The sequence below is a fragment of the Melospiza georgiana genome, chromosome 11 (genome assembly GCF_028018845.1).
Source record: "Melospiza georgiana isolate bMelGeo1 chromosome 11, bMelGeo1.pri, whole genome shotgun sequence".
Taxonomy (NCBI): Eukaryota; Metazoa; Chordata; class Aves; order Passeriformes; family Passerellidae; genus Melospiza; species Melospiza georgiana.
In genome coordinates this window covers 15,260,286-15,286,295 of record NC_080440.1, presented here as the reverse complement: position 1 = coordinate 15,286,295, position 26,010 = coordinate 15,260,286, and the positions used below count along the sequence as shown (strand labels likewise).

Genomic DNA, 26,010 nt, shown 5'->3' with positions numbered 1-26,010 from the left:
CGGTCCCGGCGGTGTGCGGTGTCCGGCGGGGCCATGGCGGCGCTGGGCTCGGCGGTGCTGCGGAGGGGAGGCGGCGCGGCCCCCCGGCTCCTCGCCGTGGCTGTGTCCTGCCAGAGCTGCCGGCACAAAGCTACCGGGGACGGAGGGCACGGGCAGCCCCGGGAGCAGCACCCGGCGGCCCCCGGCAGAGTCGGCGGCCAGCCCGTCCCGGCCGAGGGAGCTGACACCAAGACCTACCTGTGGGCCAGGTACCACGAGATGAAGAAGCTGGTGTACGGTAAGGGGCTGCCACGTCCTGCCGGGCCGGCCTTTCCGTTCTTTTTTCCCTTCTCCTTTCTCCTCTTCGCATCTCGGTGCCTCTGCCCGCCCCGCAGCCCTGGGATGTGCCCGTGCTGTGCAGATGCCGGGTTAGGAGCCTTTCTCCCCGGCCATCCCCATCCACATCTTCCGTGGCCCGCGGCTCTCTGGGATGGTTTTATTTCATTGAAATCTGGTCTCGATCTTCCTCTCCCCATCCTGGGCTTCCTTCTGTGCAGATCCCCGTCTGGACTCAGCATTGCAGGACATGCAGGGTACATGGGACTTTTCATAACTGGCCATTGTCGGCATTGTCGTGGCAAATGGTCTGAATGAAGGGCTTGTTGCCTTTTTCTGCAGTTTGCCTTGGCTGGCACACGGAATCGCGTTAGATTCGGACAAATGGATGGCGATGCTGAGTGAAGGGTGACGAGTCTGAGTCACCAGTGGCACAGGAGTGAGCCTGAAGAGTGCTGATGCTGCAGCTCCTGGGATGGGTCCTGGTCGTGAGCTCAGTTTGGGTTCCACATGTTTCACACCTGCTCAGGAGTGTGATTTTGCTTCTCTGACCAAAAAGTTACCTGGCTCTGTCGGGTACTTTGAAATCTTGCCAAGCCAGGAGAAAACTCAGACTGCTCGCCAAGTCTGTCTGTGTGTAAAACAGGATTGTGGTCTTTTTGGCAGCAGCAGACCTCCACTGTATTAAACTCTCCTAAAAATAGCTTTAATGACATGAGGGCAAGGAACTTTTTCCTGTTGGTTTCTTGATTCTTGAAATGCTGAAGGTAAGCACTGTGCAGAGCTAGGAAGTGAGTTTGTGCCTGCTCTTACAGAACTCTCTGTTAGCTTTTGTTTACTTAAGGGCTTGGATAAGGACAGCAGTCAGCCCTAGGCATCTGGAAGAACTTTCTCCCTGTTCTGAGATCGACAAGGTCTGTCATTCCCTCCTCCCCCATCTTCCAGTCCACTGCATTTGACATCAAATCTCGAGTCCTTCATGATGCACAAACCCAAGGGAATTGGCTGCTGATCCATTGGGTGCTCAGGCTGCTGCATTCCAGGATGGGAGCTCCTTTCCCAGCGCTGTTGAAGGCAGGGCAGGATGCTGACAGAGGACTGGGGCTTTGGTGATACCCTCCAAGATTGAGTTGTGGTTTTAGCCCCACTGCTTGAAAGAAATTCCAATTTGCAGTGCTTGTATTGCTGTTTGGACCTTGCTATCCTCAAAGGCATTATTGTGTTTTCCATAATGGGACTGAAGCCATAAATGCAGATGTGTGCTAATAGGCTGTGGCACGGTCTCTTGGCAGAATGCTTGGTTTGCTACGTGAGATTGTCAAGTTTGTGTTCACATAACTCTGGTGTGATGCAAGAGAAGCAGTTTTTAATTGAGGTGGAGCAGTAATCACCAGGAGTAAATGCCAAATGAAGTCAGGTGAAGTAGCCCAAGTGTCACAGAGCAGACTCTTCCCAAACCTTCAGGAAGCCATCAGATATGGTGAATAAGGCCTTCATTTGTTCAAAGAGTATCCCCCCAAACTAAAATTTCAAGACTGTGCTGTTATTCAGATCTTGCCAGGAAGAGACAGAGTTGGTCCAAGTTTTGATTGTTGCTTTGATGACTGAGCAGTTGTGCAGAATGTGGCAGCAGTCTGTTCCTTTGGGCTTGGTCTCTAACTGGTGTGAGGTGAGTGTCTGTGCTTGGCTCCTCAGTGTTGCCCAGCACTGAGTTTGGGCAGGCTCCTGTGGTGCCTCCTTCCCCTTCCCCCTCTGAAATGCCACCTTTGTGCAGTCCCTGTCCTGTGCTGTCAGTGACTGTCACTGGCTTGGAGCGAGTCTCTGCCAGGAGAGTTCATGGTGTGTTTTCAGCCCCAGCTCCATGGAGCCCTGCTGCATTTCTGCCCCACAAATGCTGACTGAGCTGAACGGGGCAGGATGTGCAGCACGAGTTTCTGTGCAATGGTGGTGCAGGTTTGGGGCCAGAGGAGAGGCACAAGGAGCTCTCAACTCTAGAAAGACATTTCTGCTCTGCCAGGCTGGAGTGGGGTGACACAAATGACAGCACAACGAAGCTGCACAGAGAGTGCCTCTGAGGTGGAACTTCCTCTCAGCATTGACTCGAGAGAAACCATTCTCTCCATTATCCCCCTGCCTATTGCAACACTGACTCTTATGACCAAATTTCATTACCTGTAAGAACTTGAGCCTAAAAATTTAAGGCACTTACTGTGCTTTTTTCTTTTTCTCCTGCCAAAAGGAAAGGTACATTCACATTAGTCAGAGGGATGGAGTTGAGCAAGACTTGCTGTTTTCTGATCTGATAAATGCCAAGGAAGGCTGATAAGCTCTCGCAGTCAGCTTTGAAGTCCTGTGCTCTAGGAAACATCGGGACAGCCAAGCCAGTGATGCTTTGGCTATAAGCAAGTGTCTGTTTTTTCCTAGGTGTTCCAAATCTGTAAACAGTGGCTGCACTAACTCAGCTTTCCTGGGCAACTTTACAATATCTGCAAACTTCTTGCATGACAAGTTTGAGAATGGCTAAATGTGAGAACAGCCAGAACTGGAAGAGTGACCAGTTATGTAAACTTCTCAGTTTTGCTTTCTTGGATATAACCCATTTTTCTTGTGAAGAACTCTTGTAGCATTTCTGTAGTGCCTTTGTATCTTAAAAGTGTAATTTTAGAATGAAATTTTATTTTTAATATTGCTTTTAGTTAATGTAGATTTCATTGGCAGGAAATCCCAAAATATTTAGGCACAGTAGCATAAATCCAAGGTCTTTTAACATGGTTCCTCTGAAATTAAATGGTCTTTAGATAATATTTTTCTCTTCCTACCATATCTGCTTTGGCTGGTGGGAGTGCTTTGCAGGAAATGGCACAAAACAACACTTCAAAAGGATAAAGGGGTACTTGGAAGGGAGGAAACTGGCAGTTTGTCTTTAGAAAGCAACTTAGTGTGAACAAGGGAAACTTTTTGATTCATGAAGAATGTGGAGGATGATGGCCATCTGCTTCTCTGTACCCTTCTTTTTCCTGCTTGTCTTATGAAGAAATTAGTGCAGATGTCTGCTGGGTTGAACTTGTGGGAGTACAAAGGGTGTGAGACACGCGGGTGAGTTGCCTCGTTTGTGTATTTCCTGCAGGATGCTCTTGGCACCCCGGGAGCACAGAAAGCAGGAGACGTGCTTGGCACCTCCTGCCCAGAGCGTTTTTCACATCAGAAGGGGCCAGATGGTGCCTGTAGTGTCTGCTCGCAGTTAATTACCTGCTTTTGTTTCCATCTCTGCTCTCCTGTTGGGGATTGAGGGTTATTGCTTTCGAACAATGTGCGCTATTGCCTGGGAAGAGACACTCTGATTTCAGCAGCTGCCCAGGTTCTCACAGCGGGAAAATGAAGATGTTGTGTGTTTATTGTGCATTTACACCCAGGTGTGAGAGATCAAACACGCTTTCTTGTGGTCTGCCTTTGCTGCTGAATTTCATCATGTGCCGAGGACATGCAGCACTTCCCTAAAATCAGCCGGAGCTGCAGACAGGAGCCGATTGTGCAAGCAGGCAGATTCCTGGGGCTGCATCCACTGCAAGAGCAACTTTTTCCACACCGTCCTCCCATGTGCCCACTCTGCCTCTCCCTCAGAGCAGACTTCCTGGGTGAAGTGCTGAGTAGGCAGTGACTAACTGATATTGTCTGCCTTTCTAGTCAGGACCCAGACAGAAGGAGTAGTTGGCATTATTATTCTTTTTTAATAACCAAAATTGGTCTTCGTTTTGTTTTGTGTGGTTGTCTTGTTTAATTTATTATATCTATCCAGCAATTTTATGGTGTCATGGCAAAGGAGAAGAGCAAAAGCTATCATTCTTGAAAAATGGCATCTTCATGAGCTTCTGGTGGGTGTCTGTTTGTTTTGATTTGACAATTGCCAGGAAATCTGAGACAAAGATCCCTGGCAGATTACGTGCAGAGCAGCAGCACCCGAGCCTGCAGCCCAGGACCTGATTAGCACTGAGGATTGGTAACCACCCAGGAGGATATCTTTGAAAAACATACAAACAAACAAAGCACCACAAAAAAGCAAACCAAACTCCCAAACAAACACAATTAAAGCAAGCTTCTTGAAGCCTGGCTCAGTAACCCTGAGGCGTGTTTGGGCTCTGGTATTGAAACTGATTTTGTGTGTGCTCCCAGGTTGTGTCTTTTCCCTGCTGTAGTTGGAACCTGCACGGAGACTGCACGAGTTTGAGGAGATGGAGACCTGCAGCTCTGTTGAGGAGGGTGCTGCAAAAGGACATTTACACTGACACAAGCATGCATCATGAATCTCTAGACTGAACCACAGAGATTTCCTCCTTCTCAGAGGAGCAGTGACTTTGAAATTACTGTCAATTCAAGATGTAGGATGATGGGGTGGACAGAGCAAGCTGCAAGTTGTGAGTGATGTGGAATAGGAAACACAGCAAGGAGATGTGTGGTGCTTGGGGAAGTGAACATAGGGAATGTTGTGTGTGAGCAGTGGGTGTAAATCATTTGGGCTGCTGTGTGCATCCTTTTTCAGCCCTTAGGAGGTAAGAGAGAATATGCTGTGTAAGTGAATGACAAAATATGAGTGGGGAAAAATGATCTGGGCTGTCAGAGGACAGCAGAGAGGCTCTGTACCTTTGAGGCTGGCAGGGAGGAGCATTGCTTCACTCCCTGGGTCTAAATGTACTTCATAAGTTGTGCTGTGGCACAGTAGCTGCTTATCACAGATAGGACTTGCTTGGTAAAGCTTAGACTGCTCTCTCCTTGTTACAAAATCCCACTGCTCCCTTAGTTTTTCCTGATATTTTTGCAAAAGTTGTGGCTGGCATGTGTGGCTGAATCTAGAAGATTCTCTTCTGTGAAAAGAGAGATGGGGTTCAGGCAATGGTATTTTGTGATGCTCTCAGCCTATCAATATGTGTTGTCCTCAATATATTAGCAAAAGGGGAATGTTGGAAGAGCTTGACCTCTCTGTAGGGACACTGTAGCAGCAAGTTGGGTGCATTTGTCATAGAAAGAAAAAAATGCTTTAATAGAAGAGGGAAGCCCTGCACATTTCCCCTGAGATATGATTAAGGTTGTGTCATCATTTTTCTTGTGAGGGAGAAAAATAACACCCAGCAAATCGCAGTGTAAGCTTAGAAAAAGGTCTTGCCACAAGTTGACTGGGGATGAGGACAGGAAGTGGAGCTCTGTTTATTTATGGTGCAAAGAGCATTTATGATGAAAGTATGAAAGCTGTGATAATCTGAATCCTATTTACATTTCCCATCTTTTAAAATCTCAGTGGAAAGTGCTTGGATTGCATCCTCTCTCCTAAGCCTCTTCCAGGAACTTTGGCACCAGCTGAGCACTGACAGAGAGCTTTTGTTCCTGGTGTGTAGCCAGTAAGTCAGCCCTCCTGCCTTAATGCACTGCTTTATTTTCTAGTGATTCCTTGCCACATGATCTGGTGAATGGTATTTGAAGGCCAAATGGAAGGCAGTTAGGAGAGAAGGAAGGGTATGTTTTGTAACAGTGATTTTTTTTTTTTCCCCCGAGAAAGAAACATTTAGAAATATTTGCATCTATTTCTTTGGTTACCTCTCTGAATTACAGCTCACAAAAGAACTTCAACCTTTTGCCTAAATTCTGTTATAATTCCAGACAAAATCTTTATTGGGAAGGGCTGATATCTCTTTCTAATAACGTATTTTTTGTCCTAGACACAGATGGAACTTGGTTTTATAGCAAGGAAGCAGTAAAGAACGAGGACAGGGGTCCTTGCTAAATGCCAAAAGTTAAGGTAGGAAAAGAAAAAATCCTACCCACTGATGCTGAGTAGGATCTGGAAAACGCCTGCTCTTTTATCATTCAAAGAGAAAATGACCCATCTTTGAGGAGGGAGGAAATATCTCCTTCCCCTCTGTCCCCCAGTGTGGCTGTGACCAGGCAACCTACCACAAAGAATTGTTTTTACTGCCCTTTCTTGCTGGGGCCAGTCCTCATGGAGCGGGGAGCCTGAGGGAAGATCTGTTCCTGCCTCTCCCATTGCAGTGGAGTGGAAGCTCTCCTCTCTGCACTGCCTCTGGGGAGGGATTTCTACCCAGGTAGTTTAGCTGATTGGTCACTGAACCCCATTTTCTCAGTGCTCTGGGGAGCAAATTGTTATTCCCAAGCACCTTGAGCAGTAACCCTGCTTTGCAGTGACAAACCTCATGTGAGGACTGAGCTGTGCCCACAGCTGTTTATCAGAGGAAAGCAGATCACTTGCTGCTATCAGCATTGCATGCTCCAGGAGCATAACTTACTGTGGGGTATTTTTTACATGTAGCTGTTTGTACTTTGGTTTTTCCTGCCAATTAATACAAAAATTTTAAAAGCCCTAATGGTATTTGCAGGATTTCTCTGTGAAGTCTGGTTGCCTCTGTGAGAAACAAAAAATGCCAGAAGACAAACCTCAAAATTTCAGATTTGGAGTAATCTAGACTTTTCCAAGAGCCTGTTTGCTTGTGAGGGGTGTGTGTTTTTCTGGTGATTTATCACAGCTGCCTTTCACATTGAAGCCTGCAGAAACTGCAGCTGCTCTGAGATAGAAATTTGACACTTCAAAACCTCGGGTCTGCTTTGCTTCATGTAGGCCAGAGAGCAGGGGGCATTGTTTTGCAGCTTCCTGACACAAAAGGTCGGTCTGGCTGTGCAGATGGTTACAGAGCTTTATCTCCAGGTGCAGGCAGAGGTTTCACAGTGTGTTTTTTCACGGCAACGTTATTTGAGTGAGAGAACAAACGGCAGCAGCCTTCCCCAGCAGCTCTGTGCTCTTTGCTGCTGCTGTGTGGCATTTCCAGCTGCTGTCAGGTCCAGAACAAAAAGTCTAAACTTCAGTGATGCTCTCAGTTTCTGTAACTCCTCCCCTTTCCCTTGTTTTAGATCTCCTTCCACCAGGAGTCTGCAATCTGCTCAACCCTGCCGCCATCTACGCTAACAATGAGATCAGCCTGGGAGATGTGGAGATCTATGGCTTCGACTATGATTACACATTAGCACAGTATTCTAATTTACTGCACTCCATGATTTTCAACACTGCCAGAGACATCCTAATAGAACAATTCAAGGTAATGAGGTGCTAAGAGTTTCCACTCAATGAAGCTTGCTGCTGTCTTTGCAATGCCCCAGACATGCTTGTGCAGGCATTATACACACATGTCAATTACTTGATTTATTGAGATAAACTTAATATTTCACAATCTTTGATTGCAGAATTAATTTCCTTTGAGATTATTTAACATGATGTACATTCCTGAGGTTTTATAAATGTGGATTGGGAGCCTTAGTGTAAAAAAGCCCAGGTCAGCTGTACTCAGCTATGGAAATAATGCCTACAGGATTGCTGGTAGGAGGTGCACATGGTGGCTGAACATAAATCATGGGCCAACTCTGAAGCTGAGCAGGACTTGGAATGTGCTGGTCGATGGGATGATGCCCTAGAGCATGTCCCAGAACAGACACTCTGTTTGCAATGGGTGACTGCTTATGCATTTTTTCTCATCCTGCCTTTCTGTTTAGAGGGGCTCTGCAGTGCCAATCTTTAAAAATATGTGCAAAGATTACAAGAAGTGTCCTCACTGCCTCATTGAATCTGATGCTTTTTCACTACTGTCCTTTACATGAGAAAAACTAGTTTGGGGTATCCTGATCCCTTTGTCTTGCTCCATTCATCCACTTTCTTTGCTGAAGGGCCAAAATTAGACAGGACTAAAGGAGCTCAACAGGTGAAATGATTGTGTTGATTGTCCAGTGCTTATGCTCTAATGATGTGGCTGTTTGTGTTCCCAGTATCCAGAAGGGCTTGGGAAGTATGACTACATTCCAGGGTTTGCCATACGGGGACTTCACTATGATGTACAAAAGGTAAGCTGTACAAAGTTCACTCTCCTGGCCTTTGTTTTCCTCTGTTATGTTTTCAGTGGAAATACTTTTTGTCACTGCTTGCAATAACATCTGTCACCAAATGACCAGCAAGTCTGGCTGGCTGGGCTCTTCACTGCTTGGGTTCTTCCCCAAAGAAAGATGTCTATTGTGCCAGCCTGGCCTCCAGCAGAATGGGACATTCTAGCAAAGGCCTCTGCTAAACAGCTTTGCCAATTTAAAAGTCAATTCATTCCACAGGCTAATTAATAGAAAACTGAGCTTGTTTATGTGATCATTTCTGTCTTTCAGGAAATTGAAACAACAAAACTCAGTCCTGCATCTACAAGTATTTGCCAGGAGCAGAGGCATAATGTCTTACTCTAATAATAGAAATGACTTGCCAGGAGAATGCTTTGGGAAGCCTTCCCCACCCCCCACCCCGAATAATAGGACTGCCTGGAATAAGATCCAAGCTACTTGAGATGCATACTTCTTAAGAACACAGGCAGCAGAGTGCAGGCATTAGCTTTAACCCTTTTCAGTGCTTTGGCTCTGTTCCCTGATGCCCAGTGATGCCATGCTGGCTGCTGCAGCCAGGCAGTCAGGTGGGAGCTCAGCACAGAAAGTTGTTTCACTGGAGTAGCTTTATTGTATGTTGAGTTTGAGTGAGTTCAGAGAAGCAGGCAGTGCAGGCTGGAGTGTGTGTGCTGTCCTCCTGCAGGAGGGAAAAAGGAGAATGAAGGAAAAAACTCTAGAGATTTTCTGTCTTTTGTCCTAACTGTGGAGACAGCATGGCAGCAGAGCCCTCATGCCTCTGGCCTTACAAAGCAAGAAGTAGATCTGTGGGAAACTGAAGGTTCTTTCTCTGTTTGAATCTTTGGCTGCTGTATCTGAGAAACATGGGCAAGTGGCCTGGCCAAGCAAAGCACCCTTTGAGTGAGTGGAAAGTAGAGAACTCTCTTTTCTCAGGATCAGAGTTTGCAAAAAACACAGAAATCTGGGCTATGCCTGTCTACAACTTTCAGCATATTTGCCTGCACTCCTCACAGATTACTGGGAGGTTTGCCCACAGTGTAACAAGATACACTGATATTGTATCCTGATGGAAGAAGTTCAATGCCACGTTCCAGTGGGAGCTGTGGAGTGATGTGGGTTTAGTGTGAGGCTGCTTCCATCCCAAGGACTTGTGTTACAGCTTCAGAGTGATGGATGGAGAAGGATGGCTCATGATTAGGGGAGTCTCTGTTACCAGCCTGGTGTGCTCCTGGACATCTTTCCTTCAATGTCTGCTGGGGAGGGGAGAGCTGGAGCTCTTGTGTGAGGAAAATGACTGAGTGCTGCTGTGCTCTAAATAAAACTTGCCCACTTAGTTCTGCTTAAGATAAAGGTGGGGGGAAACAGATCTGTGCACACAACGCTCCTTTGGAATATGTGTTTTCTTGAGGAAAGATAAGAATAGACTGTCTTGAGTCACAGAAATATTGTTGTCCCTGTTTTTCAACTGCATCCCTGTCTACAAATTGGGGTATAACAGACTTTGGCTCATAGAAGGATGGTCTTTTGCCAGAGAGACCAATAAAAAGACACAATATGAATAAGTGTGTCTAAAAGTAGCTGGAGATTAAGTGCTGTCTAAAGTGTATAAGAAGTGGTGTGCTCATACTGAACTTTATTTTCTGAATGTCATTTGTGTGGAACTTTAAACTGAATAAGGTTTCAGTGTAAATTTTAACAATAACTGAGTTCTAACAGTAAATATTTATCCCTTGTCACAGAGTCTCCTCATGAAGATCGATGCTTTCCATTATGTCCAGCTGGGGACTGCGTATAGGTCTGTCAGTTCTGAAAATCACTTTCTAAATGCTTATGTATGCAAAAGTGGATTTCTACATCTCACTGTATGTTCATGGCATAGGTTGCTTTGCTTCTTTCCTGAGCAGAGCACACTCTTGTCTGGCTCATCCTGTTTGCTCTTACTTCAAATGCTTACCTGGCATATAATTGCAAGGAGTTAATTTTTCTCAAGCATTTCAAGCCAGGTGTGGGTGGGAAGACCTGGAGCTTTTTGTAATGGTTAATAGCACATCTGGTCACATACACTGCCTGGTGTTTCAGCTGCAGCTACAGCATGGCTGGGTTAACACCTGAGAGCAAACAGAGCCAATAGGGAAGGGCTCTTCTGTATGTGGCTCACACATGGGCCTTTTTCAGGCAGGAGTTTGTCCCAACAGTGCTCTGCTGGGCCTTGGAGAGTGATCTGGGTGTGCAAATTACATCTTAAAGCAACATAGACGTGCCAATAAATTAATAATGCATCAGAATCTGGGCTCACTTTAAGTCCCAGATTGTCCTGTTTTTCCTTTAGTTCTCCAAAAAGAGCTGGGTATGCTTTGGGATAAGTGGCTGATACAGTGCGGAGCAAATTTTTCTCCTACAAGTTGTGAGACTGGAGACTGAGAAAATACCTTGCTCCAAAGAGGAGTGGAGTTGGTGTGTAAGAAGTAGTAATTTATAAATATCAATAGCAAATCTCCTGTAAATCCTATGTTGTATTTCCTGAGCATGGAAGCCAATGTGTTTTTTTCCTTGATCTCTGCCCTTTTGCTGTTAAGCTTTAGTTTCAGTAAACACTCTAAGAATATTAAGAAGGGAGTTTCATAACCAGAGACAATTGGCTTCTTTGAGTGCCAGCTTGGGGGGTGAGGGGACCAGGGGTTTGTACTGCTCCATATTTTACTTCATCTTCATAAAGAGATTTTTAGTGAAAACACATTTTCATTTTTCTTTTCCCTAGTGTCCTTTGGTAACTGTCTTTTTTTGAGTGTCCTTTTAAACTTTCCTTTGCTTTTGTGCACAACTGAGGCAACATTTAACGTCTTAGATGCTGTGTCATAACTGAGTAGAAAAGGAGAAAGGGAAAGTTGCTGACTGCTTGAGCAAAGAGTCATCAAAATTGTGCAAGAGGCAAAACCTGCAGCAGTCAGATAACCTGATGTTATGAACTACACAGATCAGCCATACTCCTGGTTTGGGTGTTTTTGAGAAAAACAGCCTTCTCTGTTGAATGGTCTTAGTCAAGATCTGGTTCTGTTTAGGAAAACTGAATAAGAAGGAAACCCTGTTTTCAGGAAGCTTTTTCCTGCACCTTTCATTAAAGGTGATGTATCTCATGGAAGCAACATCTCCAAACCAAGTTAGTTACCCAGTGCTGCCCGAGTCAAGGCTGATTTGGTGGGGCAGTCCTGTCAGCAAATTGACAGCAGACAGAGAGAAGCCTCTGGCTGGACTCTGCTGGAATGTGGATAAAGCCCCTCAATTAACTTGTAGGAGCAAAAGAGGTATCTGAGGAATGTCTTGGGAAAGATTTTATGTGGATCTTTAGAGCCGTTGGGCTCTCTGCCTGTCTCCTTTGAGCAGGAGGAATTTTTGAGTTTTAGGAAAGAGCCTGTTTGCCCTGTCCTGTTTTTCTCTGCTGCACAGACAGTGATTATTGACAAACTGCTTTGTTTTGTGTCTAGGGGGCTCAAACCGGTGCCTGATGAAGAGGTGATTGAACTCTATGGTGGTACCCAGCACATCCCCCTGTACCAGATGAGTGACTTCTATGGCAAGGTATTGTAAACCCCCCCAGCTCTTTGGACAGCTGGAACACAGAGGGAATTGTATGCACATGTAAATGACTGCAGCCTCCCTTAGAAAGGCTGGTCCCCAGTGAGCTGCAGTGTGTGTTTTTGTTCTAGTGGGAATATGCCCCAGAGGTTATTTAGCAGTTTAGCATCTGAAAGACATCTGCAAAGCATTTTTAAATACCAGGGCTATTGGCCTAGAGCTGAATGGCTTTGAAGACTGACAGGGAGATGTTCCCTGCTTGTTCCTTGGCCAAATCAGGCTCCCAAGCTACCCCTGCAGCCTGCAGTGCTGTGTTTGCAGTGAGCTGTTGGGGAGGAGGTCTCTGGGGGTAGCAGGAGTGCCTGCAGGGTGCTTGCAGTGCCTTTCTCTCTTTGGTTTTGGGTAGGGTGTTTTCCCCTTCATGTTAAGGATCTCCCTCCACACTCCTTCAGAACTGCTCAGGGGATATTATTTATAGAGTTGTAGTCCATGAGTGTAGGGATAGTAAAATACTGACATTCTGTCTGTAGGGGCTGTAAAAATCCTCTGGTTGCCTGAACTAGAGGAAGTTAGGAGAGGTTTTTCTTCCTTGTGTCTCATGTGGCGCAGTGGCCAAGCAGGACCTTTCACATCCCTTCTCCCAGAGCTGCTTTGTTTCTTGCCCCAGTTCTGGTGCCTTAGGGGAAGCTGGAAGGAGAAGGGCACACTTCCTCTGTAATACCCCTGTGAGTCTGCTCTGTGAAGTCTCCAGCAAGGTCACTGCTTGATTTTTCTCTTTCTCTCTTGGGAACAATTAATCTGAGTGGTTGCTTTCTGGATAAGTATATACTCTGTTTATAGCTCAATGATGTTTCCAGCTTTGAAACAGGACATTTTTGTTTAGAATTTGATCTGTCTGTAAACTGCCCTTGACTGGCCTCCTCCTGTGCAACTCTCCTCACTCCTGCCAGACTTGAGCTGATTTCATCTTTCTTTTTAAATTATTGTAAACATGAAACCTGCTGCAAGTTGTGGCTTTCTGTAGGACCAGGTGATTATGCTGAGGTGCCTTTTTGTGCTTGTATGTACCAGGTGCTTTCTTCTTTCCTGTAGCTGGTATTGAAAAATTTGTCTACAGAAGTAGAGATATCAGCTTAGTCTTTGTGAAGAGGTGAATCTCCTCTCCTATTAATGTAATAGACTCCATGAGCTAATAGGTGGATCTCAAAGAGAACAAAAGTATTGACAATTAATAGCATTTGCATTCAGCAATGTCTGCTCAGCCTGTGCCACTCAGTGGGGCATATTTTCCCACATTAGCGAGAAAGATGAAAGAAGGGTTATGATGACTGCTGGTGTGAGCAGGTGCAGTGAACTGGTGAGGAGTGAGCCTTTAGCAGGGCTCTTTGATTGGTTCTCCTCAGTCTGCCATGCTGATGCTGCTGTATGAGCAACAGGAGAGTTGCTAACAGGCAACAAGAGAAGTGGCACTGATATGGTTGAAGTGTGTAAATACTTAAGTATTTACTTAAATGCTTCAATAAATCCCTTAAGTGTTTTCCTGGATCTCTGTTAGCAGGAGTGTGTGACAGCTGCCAGCATCCCAACACCTGCAGTAGGTGGGCACAGATCTTTCCCAAGGTTCAGCACTGCAGCTGGTGTGGCTTTACATGTGATGGCCTGTAAGGAAGGTGCAGGTGTCAAGGGAGTTGTAGAAAAAGCACATGTAACACTCTGAAAGCACAGTCCAATTTTTGTCACAACTCCTGTCACTATGTCTGCCTAAGGAAGTCAAGGCCATTAAAGGGACTTGGGAGAGGTTGGACTTGCCCTGTAGGAAAATGAAACAAGGCACAGAAATTAAATCAGAGTTGACAAGGTAGATCTTTGCTGTTAACACTGAACATTTACCTGTCTGCTCTGTACTTCAGGTATTGACAGGTAGGACAGGTCATTGCTCTGCTAAATCCCATACCTAGTTATTTCAGTAGGAACTGCCTGGCTTTGTCCCTCTTGCTTCTTTCCCATAATCTCTGAACAGAAAAAAAGATGAAGGCTGTTTACAGAAAATTTTGGTGTTGCTATGGGAGAAATATTCTCTAAGCAAGCAGACATCAGAATGGACAGAAGTGTTGGAAGGAGTCAGTGAGTATCCTAAGCAGCACCACCATGTGTGGTAGGTGGCCCTTTGTGTTGTCTTCTGCTGTAGGTGAAATTGTCCTGTGCTGGGTGGATGGAAATTTATAACCCTCAGCACACCAACATGGCTTTTGATTGCAGCATTTTTTGGTAATACACCTCAAGCAAAATGCTGTTTGTTATTCCTTTGCCCTTTTGACCCCAATTTGTATTGCCCCAGGTGTTGCCTTTAGACAAGACTGGTCTCCTGCCACCCTTAGCCAGCCAGACTAAATGGGAGATGTTCTCTTGTTACACATTCTGCCATGACAGGGCCACATTTGTCATTAGACAGCAGGGGCCCTGTCAGCTTCCATCATCTGCACCTTCTGTGGCTTTCTGGGTGCTGCTTTCATGTCTGTGTTTCACACAGCTCTAATAAACTTTCTGAAGTGGGTCAGTACTATCCTACAGTGTTCCAGCTTCATGGCTCTCAGTCCTGGATTGCTCAAAGCCCATGCACAGACATGATGGAGCTGGATTGCCAGGGCACTGCTGGTGACCAGGTCATGGGGAGTCTGTGTGCTTCCCAAGTTACTTCCCATATACAGGACCTTAGTAATTGACCCATTCTGGTCTGGAACTTCATCAATGGAAAATGAAAAAATTGATCCCAGCTTCATCTTGCAAGGGAGACTCACTGCAGTCCTCTGCACAGGTGGTATCTGCAGAATAAATAAAGTTTATTTTACTGGAAAGCCTCTCTGGGGTCAAAGTTGGCTCTTGGCCTGCTGATAGGTTTGTGATTGATAGGCAATAACAATAAACAAATGTGAGAGTGCAGCTCTGCCTAATGCAAGGGCAGTTATTCCTTGGTCAGGATGTAATTGTCCATTTCCACTTGACTGCTGCTGGGCTGCAGTTCTTTTTCCTCTGGGCTTTCTCTAGTGACACAGGCATTGACCAATGGCTTGTTGGAGTGATTCTTACACTGCCTTGTGAAATCTCACTGGAACCTGGTTTGAGCAGCTTGGTGCCCTGTGTAGCCTGGTTAAGATGAGCAATGTGGCATCTTCAGCAAGGCCCTTTGCTGCTGTAGCAGAGCATTGTCTGTTGGCACCTCTATTAATGCCAAGAGTCCAGGTGGGAAGCAGAGGTTGAAATAAAAATATCTGGGACCAACTCCCTGCTTCCCCCATCTTCACCATGTGGTATTAATGATGCTGGGTTTGTGTAAACATTTATGTGAAGGAGACACCTCTCTCTCTCTCTCTTCAAGGTTGGTGTTTTGGTTGAGAAGAGAAGGCTGCTTGCTGAGTGACTGGGATTTCCCACACCAGGGTTTTTCTTGTTATTAGCCTGGAATATATTTCAGATGATGCTGGGTGATATGAGTTTGTTTGTTGGCTTTATTTTTTTCCAGTATTTTTGGCCTAATGCCTCCTTTTCATTTTTTTGCTTTCCAGGGTCCATCACTTAAGCAGTTTATGGACATTTTTTCTCTCCCTGAAATGACACTGCTCTCTTCAGTCATTGATTACTTTATCACCCATGGCATTGAGTTTGACCAGGTGCATCTCTACAAAGACATATCTGTAAGTGAAATGCCAACTGCCCCACAGCTCACACCCATCAGAGCTGTGAGCTCTGCAGCAGCCAAACCCAAGGGTTTGCAGTGACCAGCCTGATATGACAGCTCTGTTGTCCCTTTAGATCAAAGCCTTACCAGGGAATATTCAAAGCTGTGTTTTCAGAACATGTTTGGGCTCTGTCTGTACTACAGAGCTGGTGTTTCTGGTGTATCCTGTGTGGGAGTGCCTAAGCTGCTTAGGCTGAAGGTCCTTCCATGGGAAATATATCACAAAGCTTGTGTAAATGTTTTCTGGTTCTGCAGACTTTTAATTTGATTTCCTTAATATCTCATTTGTCAAATAGAAAAGCTGTGTATCAAACAGTTTACTTTATACAGTGATTGCTGTAAAACACCTGTCCTGGCTTGCTCTGAGAATCCTGTACCCCTTGCAGCTGCATAGTCTGATCCAGTGGTGACTCCAGCTTTCATGTGTCATTTACTTCAAGGTGTTAAGTGGCACTTGAAAGGGCTGTGTGGGATTATCAGCATTGTTGGGGCTGTTTGACTTCTCAGTTCATGCTGTAGACAAGATGTAAGTGCTTGAGATTGCTGCTCTGGGTGATTTATGCTGACAGACAACACATTTTCCTTATTGCACTCCCTTTTCCATGGAGAAGGGTTTTTGATTGGTACCTTGTGGGGATCTTAGGCTCACCCACTGGCTGTACAGTTCTGGGAGGGAAATGGGGCTCCAAGGGGAAATGGGGCTCCAAGTCTGTGCTGCTGCCTTGTGATAAGGATCCACCTGTCAGCTGTCTGTCCTGGCCTTCTGTTGGTGCTAGATAGGAACCTGCCTGCCCATTTCCCACAAGACCTTAACATGTTTCAAGGGTGTTGTTTTTTCTCTTGGGGTGGGGAAAATGTGAAGAGGGCATATAGCTGACTCCTGAGGCCTTTTGTGAAGAGTATCTTCTACTGAGATCAAATGGAAGTGTTCCTAATTGAAATCTTGAGAGCAGGGGGATGGTTGCCACAGCTGATTCATGTCCAGTGCAGGGCAGCTGGTGTGGTCCAGCCCTCAGACTGCTCAGTGCTAATCCTGGCTTTGTCCTTTTGGAGGAGAATGTGGTCCTCCCTGAGGAACAACTAAAGTAGGCAAAGAAGAGAGCTGTGGCAGAAAATCTGTGGCAATGCCTGAGATCTATATTGAAAGTAGGGACCATCACATGCTCTCACCAGAAGAGTTCTTGCTTTTTTCCTGTACAATGAGGATAAACAAACATTTTTGCAAAACTTATCCCTTTGCACTACCCAAGTTCAAGTGCAAAGAAATGTTTTGTGAACATGAGCACAGAGATCCTTCTGTGCCTGTAGAGGACTTGCATAGCCCAGCTGTGAGGACAGCACTGGCTTAGCCTGACACCCTGCTGTAACTCCTGGTGGCACTGCTGATGTGTGTTTGGGAGCAGGCTGAGTGCTGCAGGCACTGCACTGAGTCAAAAGGGCAGATCCTGGGCTATGGCAAAGGCTGAAGCTGACATGTAATTCAAGCAGTCCTGTCACACCAGTTTGGTCACTTCATATTTGAGAGTAAGAATGTGCAGTTTACCCTGCTTCCCCTTGGAGGCATTTTTTGATGCCTACCAAGGCTCCAAGATTTTACCTACAGAAACATTATAGTTTTCCCTTTTTTTTTTTCTTATTTTCTTTTTGGAGGGCAGGAGTTTAGGGAAAGAGCACACTGAAATGTTTTTTCTCTGCAAAGGTTTTGGCACAAGTCCAAAGATCTGCTTGCTTTTAAGTGACAGTGCTAGTTAAGAGAAAGCTGTTTTCTTGTCAGAGCTCCTGCCCTCTTTTCAGATTCCTTCCAATAAGACAATGAGATGTGACCTCTGCCTTTTTGCCCTTCAAATCCACACGATGGAAAGAAGCTCTTAAAACTCCATTTTTAAGTGGTTATGCCTCCACCTTCATCATCCCCTTTTAAGTTGTAAATTGTGGTTCTCTCCAGCTCTGAAGGAAATTTTTTTGGGGTCATGAGGAGGTTTCCCCAGCACTGCCATGAGAGCAGTTGACTGTGTGGCAATGTTACTGTAGTGATATCAGTGGTGAAGTCTGAAAGGGCAGCTACTGAAGGGGCACACACAGTGTCATAGGAATTTAAGGGTCCTGGGGAAAGGCAGCAATTTGTTTACCTGTGTGAATTGTCAGGGATGAAAACAGTGCTGTTCAAACAAGCATTTGCATGTGCAAACTGTGTTGCTGCTCTGGAAATGGTTTTGTGGGTCTGGCATATCTTGCTGGATGGAGACTTGTGCAGAATCTCGGTTGGGTGTGTCTAAAACTGTGCTGTATCTTGGCTTCTGGCCTGGAAAATAGAGAATATTTGGATGCCCTTGACAACATCTGTTTTAACTTGCCTCCCTCCCAGCTGTGTTTTGTGCCACCCTGCTATGGGAGCTTCTGCTCTGCCTGTGCACACTGGTCACCCAGGGTTCTGAGCTGTGGCCCTCTTTGGTTTGTGGGGAGCACTGGGGATCACAGGTGCTCTCCTCTGCTGCTGTTCACGCTCCTGTCCTCACTCCTGTCCTTTGGGTCACACCTGGCAGAGCTTCCACAGGCACAGGGGGAACAAAAGCCACCTGGTGTGTGAGACAGTACAGTGTTGGGACAGTAAATGGTTTTGGAGTGGCACAGTCCTTATTGCCTTGGAACCAGTGGGGTAACATGTGCTCATTTCCAAGAGAAGGAAGGAACTTGTGCTTCCACAGATAAGTTTTGAGGTTTTCCCTCTTACACTGCATCAGCTGAGCCAGCCACCCTGTTCTTCTTCAGGCATCTTGGTGAGCCTTGCTGGGCAGGCTCTGCTGCTTTGCTCATTCAGCAAGGAGGGGATGTGTCATTACTGCCTTGGTCCTCAGTGGTGGCAGTAGGTTTGTATGCTGGGAAACAGGAATGCCATGTTGTAAAACTGAAACATTTTCCCCCCTGCTCTTTTCTTTAGGATGCAATTAGAGATGTTCATGTGAAAGGAGTGATGTACAAATGGATTGAAAAAGATATGGGTGAGTTAAATAGAGCTCTGGTGCCAAATTCACTTGTCACTTCCTCTTTAGGTAGAAGTGATGGGGATGAGGAAGGCCACTTTGTCACCATGGTGGTTTATTACCTGCCTGCCTGCCTGGGGTGGATCTAACTCTGAACTTTTGCATCTTTAGTGGTATAGGGGCTAGGTTTGACTTATGCCAGAGTGTTCTGATGGATGCTGTGTGTTTCATTCTGGTACAGAGCAGTATATCCTGCACGGGGATGAAATCTATGCTGTGCTAAACCGCCTGGTGAACCACAAGAAGAAGCTGTTCCTCATCACAAACAGTCCCTTTAGCTTTGTGTGAGTACCATTACTGCTCATCAGTGGGTCACCATGGCACAGCAAGAGCTGTGCAGGGCACTCCCTCCTCTGAGCACCTGGAATTTGTATGGGACAGGGTTTTGTAGCAGTAGTCATGGAGCTCTTTGGGAACTATTTGTGGTGAGTGTTGCACCCACAGCATTGATCTCACTTTTTGGAGAAGTTACAAAGCTGTGGCTGGCCACAACATTGGAGAGCTGACTTATGCCTCTAGCAGTGTTTGATGTATCACAGACTTCCCTGGGCTTCCAGTGGTGCAGAAGAAAGTGTGTGACAGCTTGAAACAAAGCACAGCCTCAATACTTCATCCAATGAGACAGCTTTGGGGGCTTCACAAATCTGTTTTCTTCCCTGTTACTGAAATAAGAGTTAATTTAGGGCAAACTGTTGTAAAGATGCAGTGTTGGGTGAGAAAAGAGTACTGGATCTGTTAACTTTTCTGCTCCTTTGCCCCTAGGGACAAAGGAATGAAGCACATGGTTGGCAAGAACTGGCGGGATTTGTTCGACATGGTCATTGTGCAGGCGGACAAGCCCAACTTCTTCACCGACCGCCGCAAGTACGTGTGCAGGGCAGCCCTGCCTGGCCTGGGCCCTCCCTGCAGGGAGCTGCTCCTCTGGCCTGCCAGGAAGCACTGCCTGCTAAGCACAGTCTGCCTCCAGGAGGCATTCAGCCTTCTCTCAGATGCTCTCTGAGGAGGCAAGGATTGACCAGTCTGGGAGTAAGGGGACAGAATGTGTAGAGCCAAGCAGAAAACGTGCTTCTAAAATTGGCATGAGAGATGGCCATTTCTTGTCCTGAGAGTATGACAAAATCTTTCCTTTTCCTCTTCCCCACAGCAAGTATCTGTGTGGTTTGTTTTTTGAGGTTTTTTGGGATCTTGTTTGTATTGGATACATGTTTGGGAACTGGCAGTCCTGGAAGCCTTTTTATGTGGCAGCTGACTTTTGTGGTCAGTTAGGAGCTGCCAATAGAAAGGCTGCTGTCCTTACTTTGCTCTTTGGCTTCTTTGCTTTGGGTACTTGTGTCTGCTTAGTTGGGAATTGGTCTGTTCTTTCCTTTGTATGTATTTTCCTCCCCCACTACCCAGACTGTTGGCATATGCTGGAGCAAACCTATGGAATGGCTTTATAAGCTCTGCTGGCCTGGTAAAGGTTTTTTTCATGGGCTGCAGGTGACATGCTTTACTAGCACAGCTTGGAGCTATGATGATCTGGCCCTCTTGGAAATAAAACCTACAGCTGCCTGGTGTCTTAGATGCACTCATGGAGTGGAGAATGTCATGGCAAGCCCTCAGGAAAAACAAGAGACAGCTCAGTTCACCTGGTGAACTCAGCATGGGGACTGCTTTCCATTCTCTCTGCAGACTTGCTTTATCCTATTAGGACATTCCATGGTCTCTGTTGGGCTGGGGCATAGCCAGGAGGAGCACACAAAGTGTTTCATTGCAAAGCCTTCTTGGCCTTGGCGTTTCAGAAGGAGTTATTATGGTTATTTTCTTCCTCTCTGTATGTGAAAGCAAGAAGAATTGTTAGGGATTTTGACATGAAATGGTTACAGTCAGTGAAGCATTTTGGAAAGGTATTTCCCTTTCATACTTTCTCTTCCCCTGAGAAAATAGTGCAGAAAGCCCAGAAGGTCACTTAGAACTCATATAGAGCTTTTATTTTAAGTTGTTACATAGGTAAACAAGTTTTGTGATTCAAATGTTCTGGTTGCTGGGTAACAATCACCAAAAATCAAAAGAAGTTGACATCTCCCCCTGTTTTTTCCCCAGACCTTTTAGAAAACTGGATGATAAAGGCTCACTACAGTGGGACAAAATAAACCAGCTGGAGAAGGGAAAGATCTACAAAGAGGTAAAGTGAATGTGGGCAAGCAGGAGTCTGAAATGGTGGGAACTTATAGCACACCTGCAGTTTTGGAAATCACTGGAAAAACAGGAGAATCTGCTTGGTCAGGGTAAGGGGAAATGATGGGTTCTGCTGTAGGACACTTGTTCGTGGTTGGTGTTTGAAAGGTAGAACACAGAAGTCCTTGAAAAGAGCATCTGTGGAGGTAGAGGGTGTTTGTAAGATGACAGACTCTGGGCTGTGCTGGCTGTGGGCAGTGGGAGGTGGCCTGTCCCCAGGAGCTCTCCCTGCCTGGTAGGACACTGTGCCCCAGAATGCTTTCAGCATGGGTTTGGCACTAGGCATGGAAGGACAGAGACAAGTGGGAAAGGCAGAGCAGGGCCAGGTAACTTAAGGTGTGGGGTACTTGCTTTTCTGCCCAGGGGAAGCTGTGCTGAGTTACCTCTGCCAGGCTGGGTTGTCCCTGCTGCTGCCCTGTTTGTGTGAGGTGGGGTGGAAGGGAAACATCCCCTGGATGTGTGGGAGGGGCCAGTGAATGTCCCCTGCCCCCTTCACCCTGGGAGCTCTGCTCTGACACTGTCCAGCACGGCCAACTGTGCACTCTTCCCTCAGCTCTTCTGATTCTGGTCCTGAAACTCTTGTCCTGGAGGGGCTCCCAGGTCTGGTAGTTGAGGCTAAAAAGGCACAGCTCCCTGAAATCTGATGTGCATGCAAAGATCTTCCACACCTCACTCCAAACTGTTCTCCATAAGGTTGGAAAAGGTGGACTTGTGTAGAATAAAGAAATAAGGAATAAAGAAACAAGGGTGATCCTGTAGGGTACAAAGCATCAAAGAGAGTACAAAGCCTGGCTCCTGACTCTCCCCTTCTGGAAGGAGTAGCATGTCCAAGGATGAGCTGCAGCTCTGGTGAGCTTGCTGCCCTGAGTGTTGTCCTTGCAGCTGGCCTGTCCCCTGAGACAAGCTGCCTCTGGCTTTGGGACGGTTTGTTCTTGGTTATTTGAGCTGTCCAATCCCACGGGAAGAAGCTGTTAGTGAGATTTCAGTCAATTAGCTGGGACCTGACCCGTTGTAGCAGAGTAGGTCATGTCCTTGAGTAGTGCTGTTGGGAAACCTCTGTCTGGTGGGTCTGCCAAAGGGCTGGGCTGGTGTCCCATCCTCTGCCAAGAGCTCAGAGCTGGGAACATGCAGGCAGAGCTCATTCCCAGAGGGTTAGCAGCGCCTTCAGGAGAAAGGGCACACCTCACCCATGGAGTTCATTGCTGCACTAAATCCTGCCCTTGACCCACCTATGTCTTGTGGCCACAGGTTGCTCACCCAAGTGAGTGGTGCACTGAGGAAGGGAAAATACGAGGGAGGAAGGTGGGCTGGGTAGGATTTTGGGCTCCTGTCTAGTTCTTCCCCACTGTCATGTTTATCTGACTGCATTAAGGTTGTTGCCTAACTGTGGCTCTTTGGGTGCATCCTGGTTGTAGCCCACCCTGTCTCCAGGATTTTTGTTCCTTGGAGTGTCACAATATGTTTCTTTCTGGCAAGTGTCACTGGCCATGGCCCTTGCTGTGCTGGGGATGTTGCCAGAGGCCTCTGAGCTGTTGCTGTCCCCTGAAGCAGGGCTGGATGGTAGTTTTTTTCCTGAGGGTATCTCATGAATGGGACCTCAGGGATTGGTGTTTTGCCCTAGGGACTGGGAAGTTGAAGTGATGCCCTCTAGTCCCTCTGTTCCAACAGATGTGGTGTTTTCTGTATGTGCCAAGTTTGTACTCCTTTCCCTCTCCAGATCTGTGATATTGGGGGAAATGAGGGCAGGACCTGGAAATCTCAGAACAGGTGTGGCTCCATGGAGCTCCAAGCACAAGTTTCCTCCTGCCATTGCTGTTTGAGGTGACTGGAGCACAGCAAGAGGACTCTGCTCCTTGCAAGGCTGTGCTCCATCTCCTTCTCTGACAGTGGCTTCTGAGCAGGCCTCATGTGAGCAGCAGCAATGTTGTATCTGAGAAGTGCAGAGGCTGTTTTGTGCTGTTAAGGGAAGTCTGCTCAGCTCCAGGGATGCTGCAGGAACAGAAGGCCCAGCACCCTGGTCCTGGGCAGCCTTAGCTGTGCATTCAGCAAGCTGCCAGTGGCTGCTGGGGGCTGCCTTGTGTTTGGGGGCTTTCTGGCCAGGCTGGTGCTGGTGGCTGGGGGTGCTGGCTCCCTCCTGCCACTGGAGACTGGCCAGAGGGATTGCTGCTGAGTGCCTCATAGGCTTACACTGACTGCATGTGCTGCTCTGCTGGCATTGATGGGCCCATTTCCTTTCCTAGTGGCTTTTGTTCTCGTGACTCATGTGCAAAACTTGTGTGGAGATGGAAGGGTAGTCCCTGAAGTGCCTTCTGTGCATGTGTGGATGTTTGGAAAGCCTTGAAAGCTGCTTGCTGCTGTGCTTTAGCTGGTGCTTTGGGGTTTGGTTTGTTTTACTCAGCTGTGAATCTGTGCAGGCTGCCTGGCTCTTTGGCTTGGTTAAACAGTTCCTGTGGACATGTGGGTGTTGTTAATCTTTGGGGTTGGGATGGTGGTCAGGGATGTAGAACAGCTCCTGACTCCAGAAGCCTTGCCTGGCAGTGCTCACCTTCCCTCTGGTGCACCCTGTGAGGTGAAATCATTATCACCTGAGACCAACAACTTCTAAACCAGGTGTTCTTTCTGCCCATCCTCAGGCTTTTCTAATTTAGGCATTTCTTGGCCTCTAAACTGCCTCCTTTTGTTGCCTTTTTACACCATGTTTTCTTCTTGACTTGCTGTGCCCTAGACCACAGAACTTTGGAAGAATTTTTGCCTTTTTTTAAGGCTAGGGAATTTTCACATAGGAAGAAAGTGAAGTGAGGTGGGGAAGGACAGAAAGCTCTGGGTGTAGATGGTGGGGCAGCACATGGGGTTGACATCCCATGAGAGTGCTCACCCCTGCCTGGGGTAAGGTGTCCTGTACCCACATTTCACTCTGTGCTCCTGTCACTTGCAGGGCAACCTCTTTGATTTCCTGAGGCTGACAGGCTGGCGTGGATCCAAAGTGCTCTACTTTGGGGACCATCTGTACAGTGACCTTGCGGTGAGTGCAATGTCTCTGCCCTCCAGTGGGCTGGGAGCAATCCCACATGGCTGCTGGGGCTGGAGATAAGGCAGGGCCTGCTCTGAGTGCTCAGGGCTGTGCTGGGTGTCCCCCCACAACAGGACACAGAGGCAAGCACTGGAGAAAAGGCCCCTGAAGTGCCTTCTGTGGGTAAAGTGTGAATTTGAGAGCAGTTTGTAAGGATCCCACCTTTTTAGGTGCTTCATGCAACTGATCCTAGTGACCAGGAGATGGTTGTTATTGGCACGGGCCATGGATGGCTGTCCCCTGAGAATGAGAAATGGGAACAAACCCACTCTTCTAGGAACCAGGGTTGTGTTTGGCTTTCAGTCTTTATGTTGAATTCTTGGTTGTTTTTTCACCCTGACCTCCAGGACCTCATGCTGCGTCATGGCTGGAGGACGGGAGCCATCGTTCCTGAGCTGGAGACGGAGATCCGGATCATAAACACGGAGCAGTACATGCACTCCCTGACCTGGCAGCAGGCTCTCACTGGGCTGCTGGAGAGAATGCAGGTAGACAGCTCCTGGCTGAGCAGGACAGGTTATGTGCTGCCTTCTGAGCCTGAATTTTGGGTTTAGCATGGGGATGAAGGGATGTACCATCTTGCCTGGTCCCTAAAAACATCTCATCCTCCTCCTGGTGCAGTGGGCTCTGGGTTTGTGAGTTACAGTGGAAATTGCAGGGAGCTGAGGTGTGGCCTGCAGGACTGATGGATGTGATGCTTTCTACTGCTGTCTTTGCAGATGTATCAGGATGCAGAGTCTAAGCAAGTATTGCTGGAGTGGATGAAGGAACGGCAGGAGATCAGGTGAGCATTTCCCCCCCTCACTTGCGAGGTCTCTTGGGGGCTCCCAGGCCCTGCTTTGTAACCTGCTTTGGGGACAGTGCTGCTGCAGCTGCTGGACTCTGGTCCTGCCTGGTGTCACTTGCCTCTGGGTGGGGGCCATGCAGCAGTGCAGTGCTGCAGGCTGGGAGGTTGGGCTGGTTTGAAGGCAGGGTGGGAAAGGAGAGTGCTGGGAGGGGCTGGTGGCTGTCTGCTACTGCAGCTCCCACAGCTCCTGACACTGCCCATAACAGTGGAGCACTGAATATTCATCAGTCTCACTGCACAGGGACTGGCCTGCACCACAGCCTCGGGAGTACTTGGGGTGATCCCCTGATGCCCAGGGAACGGAGTGGCCCCGGGCTAAGGGAGTGGGAAGAATCTGTGACCACAGTTTTAGCTACAGAGCACCATCTCTTTGTTCTCAGGTCTCTGACGAAGAACCTGTTCAACCCCCAGTTTGGAAGCATCTTCCGCACCTTCCACAACCCCACGTACTTCTCCCGCCGGCTGGTGCGCTTCTCTGATATCTACATGGCTTCCATCAGCTGCCTGCTCAACTACGACGTGAATTTCACCTTCTACCCCCGGCGCACCCCTCTGCAGCACGAGGCGCCGCTCTGGATGGACCAGCTGTGCACGGGCTGCATGAAAACGCCCTTCCTGGAGGAGATGGTGCACATCCGGTGAAGGGCAGGTACTGCAGGCGGCAGCAGCGCGGCCGGGGCCGGCAGCACCTCTGTCTACCACTAAAGGGCGTTTGACACTTGCGTGTGTGTGTAGATGGTGTGTTTATTCCTCCCTTCACTGGCTCCATCCCTTTCCCTGAAGTGCACTGCAGGCTGCACAGAGGATGGGCCCTTGTGCAGGGAGTCCTCTCTAGGAGTAGGTGAGATGGAAGGGCCAATGCTGGTGGTGGGACACTGCCCCCCCCCCCCTGCTCTGTGCCCCGACATGTGGCTCAGGCACGGAGCTCCACATCTCCAGTGCTTGGTGACAACAACCCATGGGAGGTGTGACAAGGTGTGTCAGGTCTACAGCTCCCCCCGTGGCCTGGGACTGCAGCATGAGTGACTCTGCAGATGCACAGGGAGGGTCAGGGCTGCCAGCTGGGCAACCACTCAAGCCCGTCAGCGAGAGCATCACATGACAAAGCAGCAGCAGCATTACCTGTCCAGTTCCCCACCAGACTGGTCTATGCAGTTCCCCACCAGACTGGTCTGTGCTGCTGGAGACTGCTGGGTCACTGGGCAGGATGTGCAAGCCTTGGGTGTGGGAGTAGGTCACAGGGTCTCAGAGTTACTGTCTGGGGACATGGCTGCTTTTTGAG

At 47.6% G+C, this 26,010-nt stretch overlaps 1 protein-coding gene across 1 annotated transcript; it reads left to right on the top strand.

Moving 5' to 3' along the window:
* On the top strand, positions 1 to 25,450 carry NT5DC2 (5'-nucleotidase domain containing 2). The gene is made up of 14 exons (XM_058032010.1): positions 1 to 277; positions 7,228 to 7,412; positions 8,134 to 8,208; positions 9,984 to 10,039; positions 11,727 to 11,820; positions 15,381 to 15,509; positions 18,492 to 18,552; positions 18,776 to 18,878; positions 19,357 to 19,458; positions 20,677 to 20,758; positions 23,747 to 23,833; positions 24,229 to 24,369; positions 24,601 to 24,665; positions 25,109 to 25,450. Exons 1-14 carry the CDS (start codon positions 34 to 36, stop codon positions 25,368 to 25,370), a joined length of 1,686 nt encoding a protein of 561 aa, XP_057887993.1. The 5' UTR covers positions 1 to 33; the 3' UTR covers positions 25,371 to 25,450.
* The last annotated feature ends 560 nt before the right edge of the window (positions 25,451 to 26,010 follow it).

What these genes read in the sequence shown, in the direction of transcription:
- NT5DC2 (XM_058032010.1), top strand. Translation starts at nt 34, where the DNA reads ATGGCGGCGCTGGGCTCGGCGGTGCTGCGGAGGGGAGGCGGCGCGGCC. An exon ending in CAGCTGGGGACTGCGTATAG is followed by an intron (nt 10,040 to 11,726) that starts GTCTGTCAGTTC and finishes TTTTGTGTCTAG; the next exon opens with GGGGCTCAAACCGGTGCCTG. An exon ending in TGAGTGACTTCTATGGCAAG is followed by an intron (nt 11,821 to 15,380) that starts GTATTGTAAACC and finishes TTTGCTTTCCAG; the next exon opens with GGTCCATCACTTAAGCAGTT.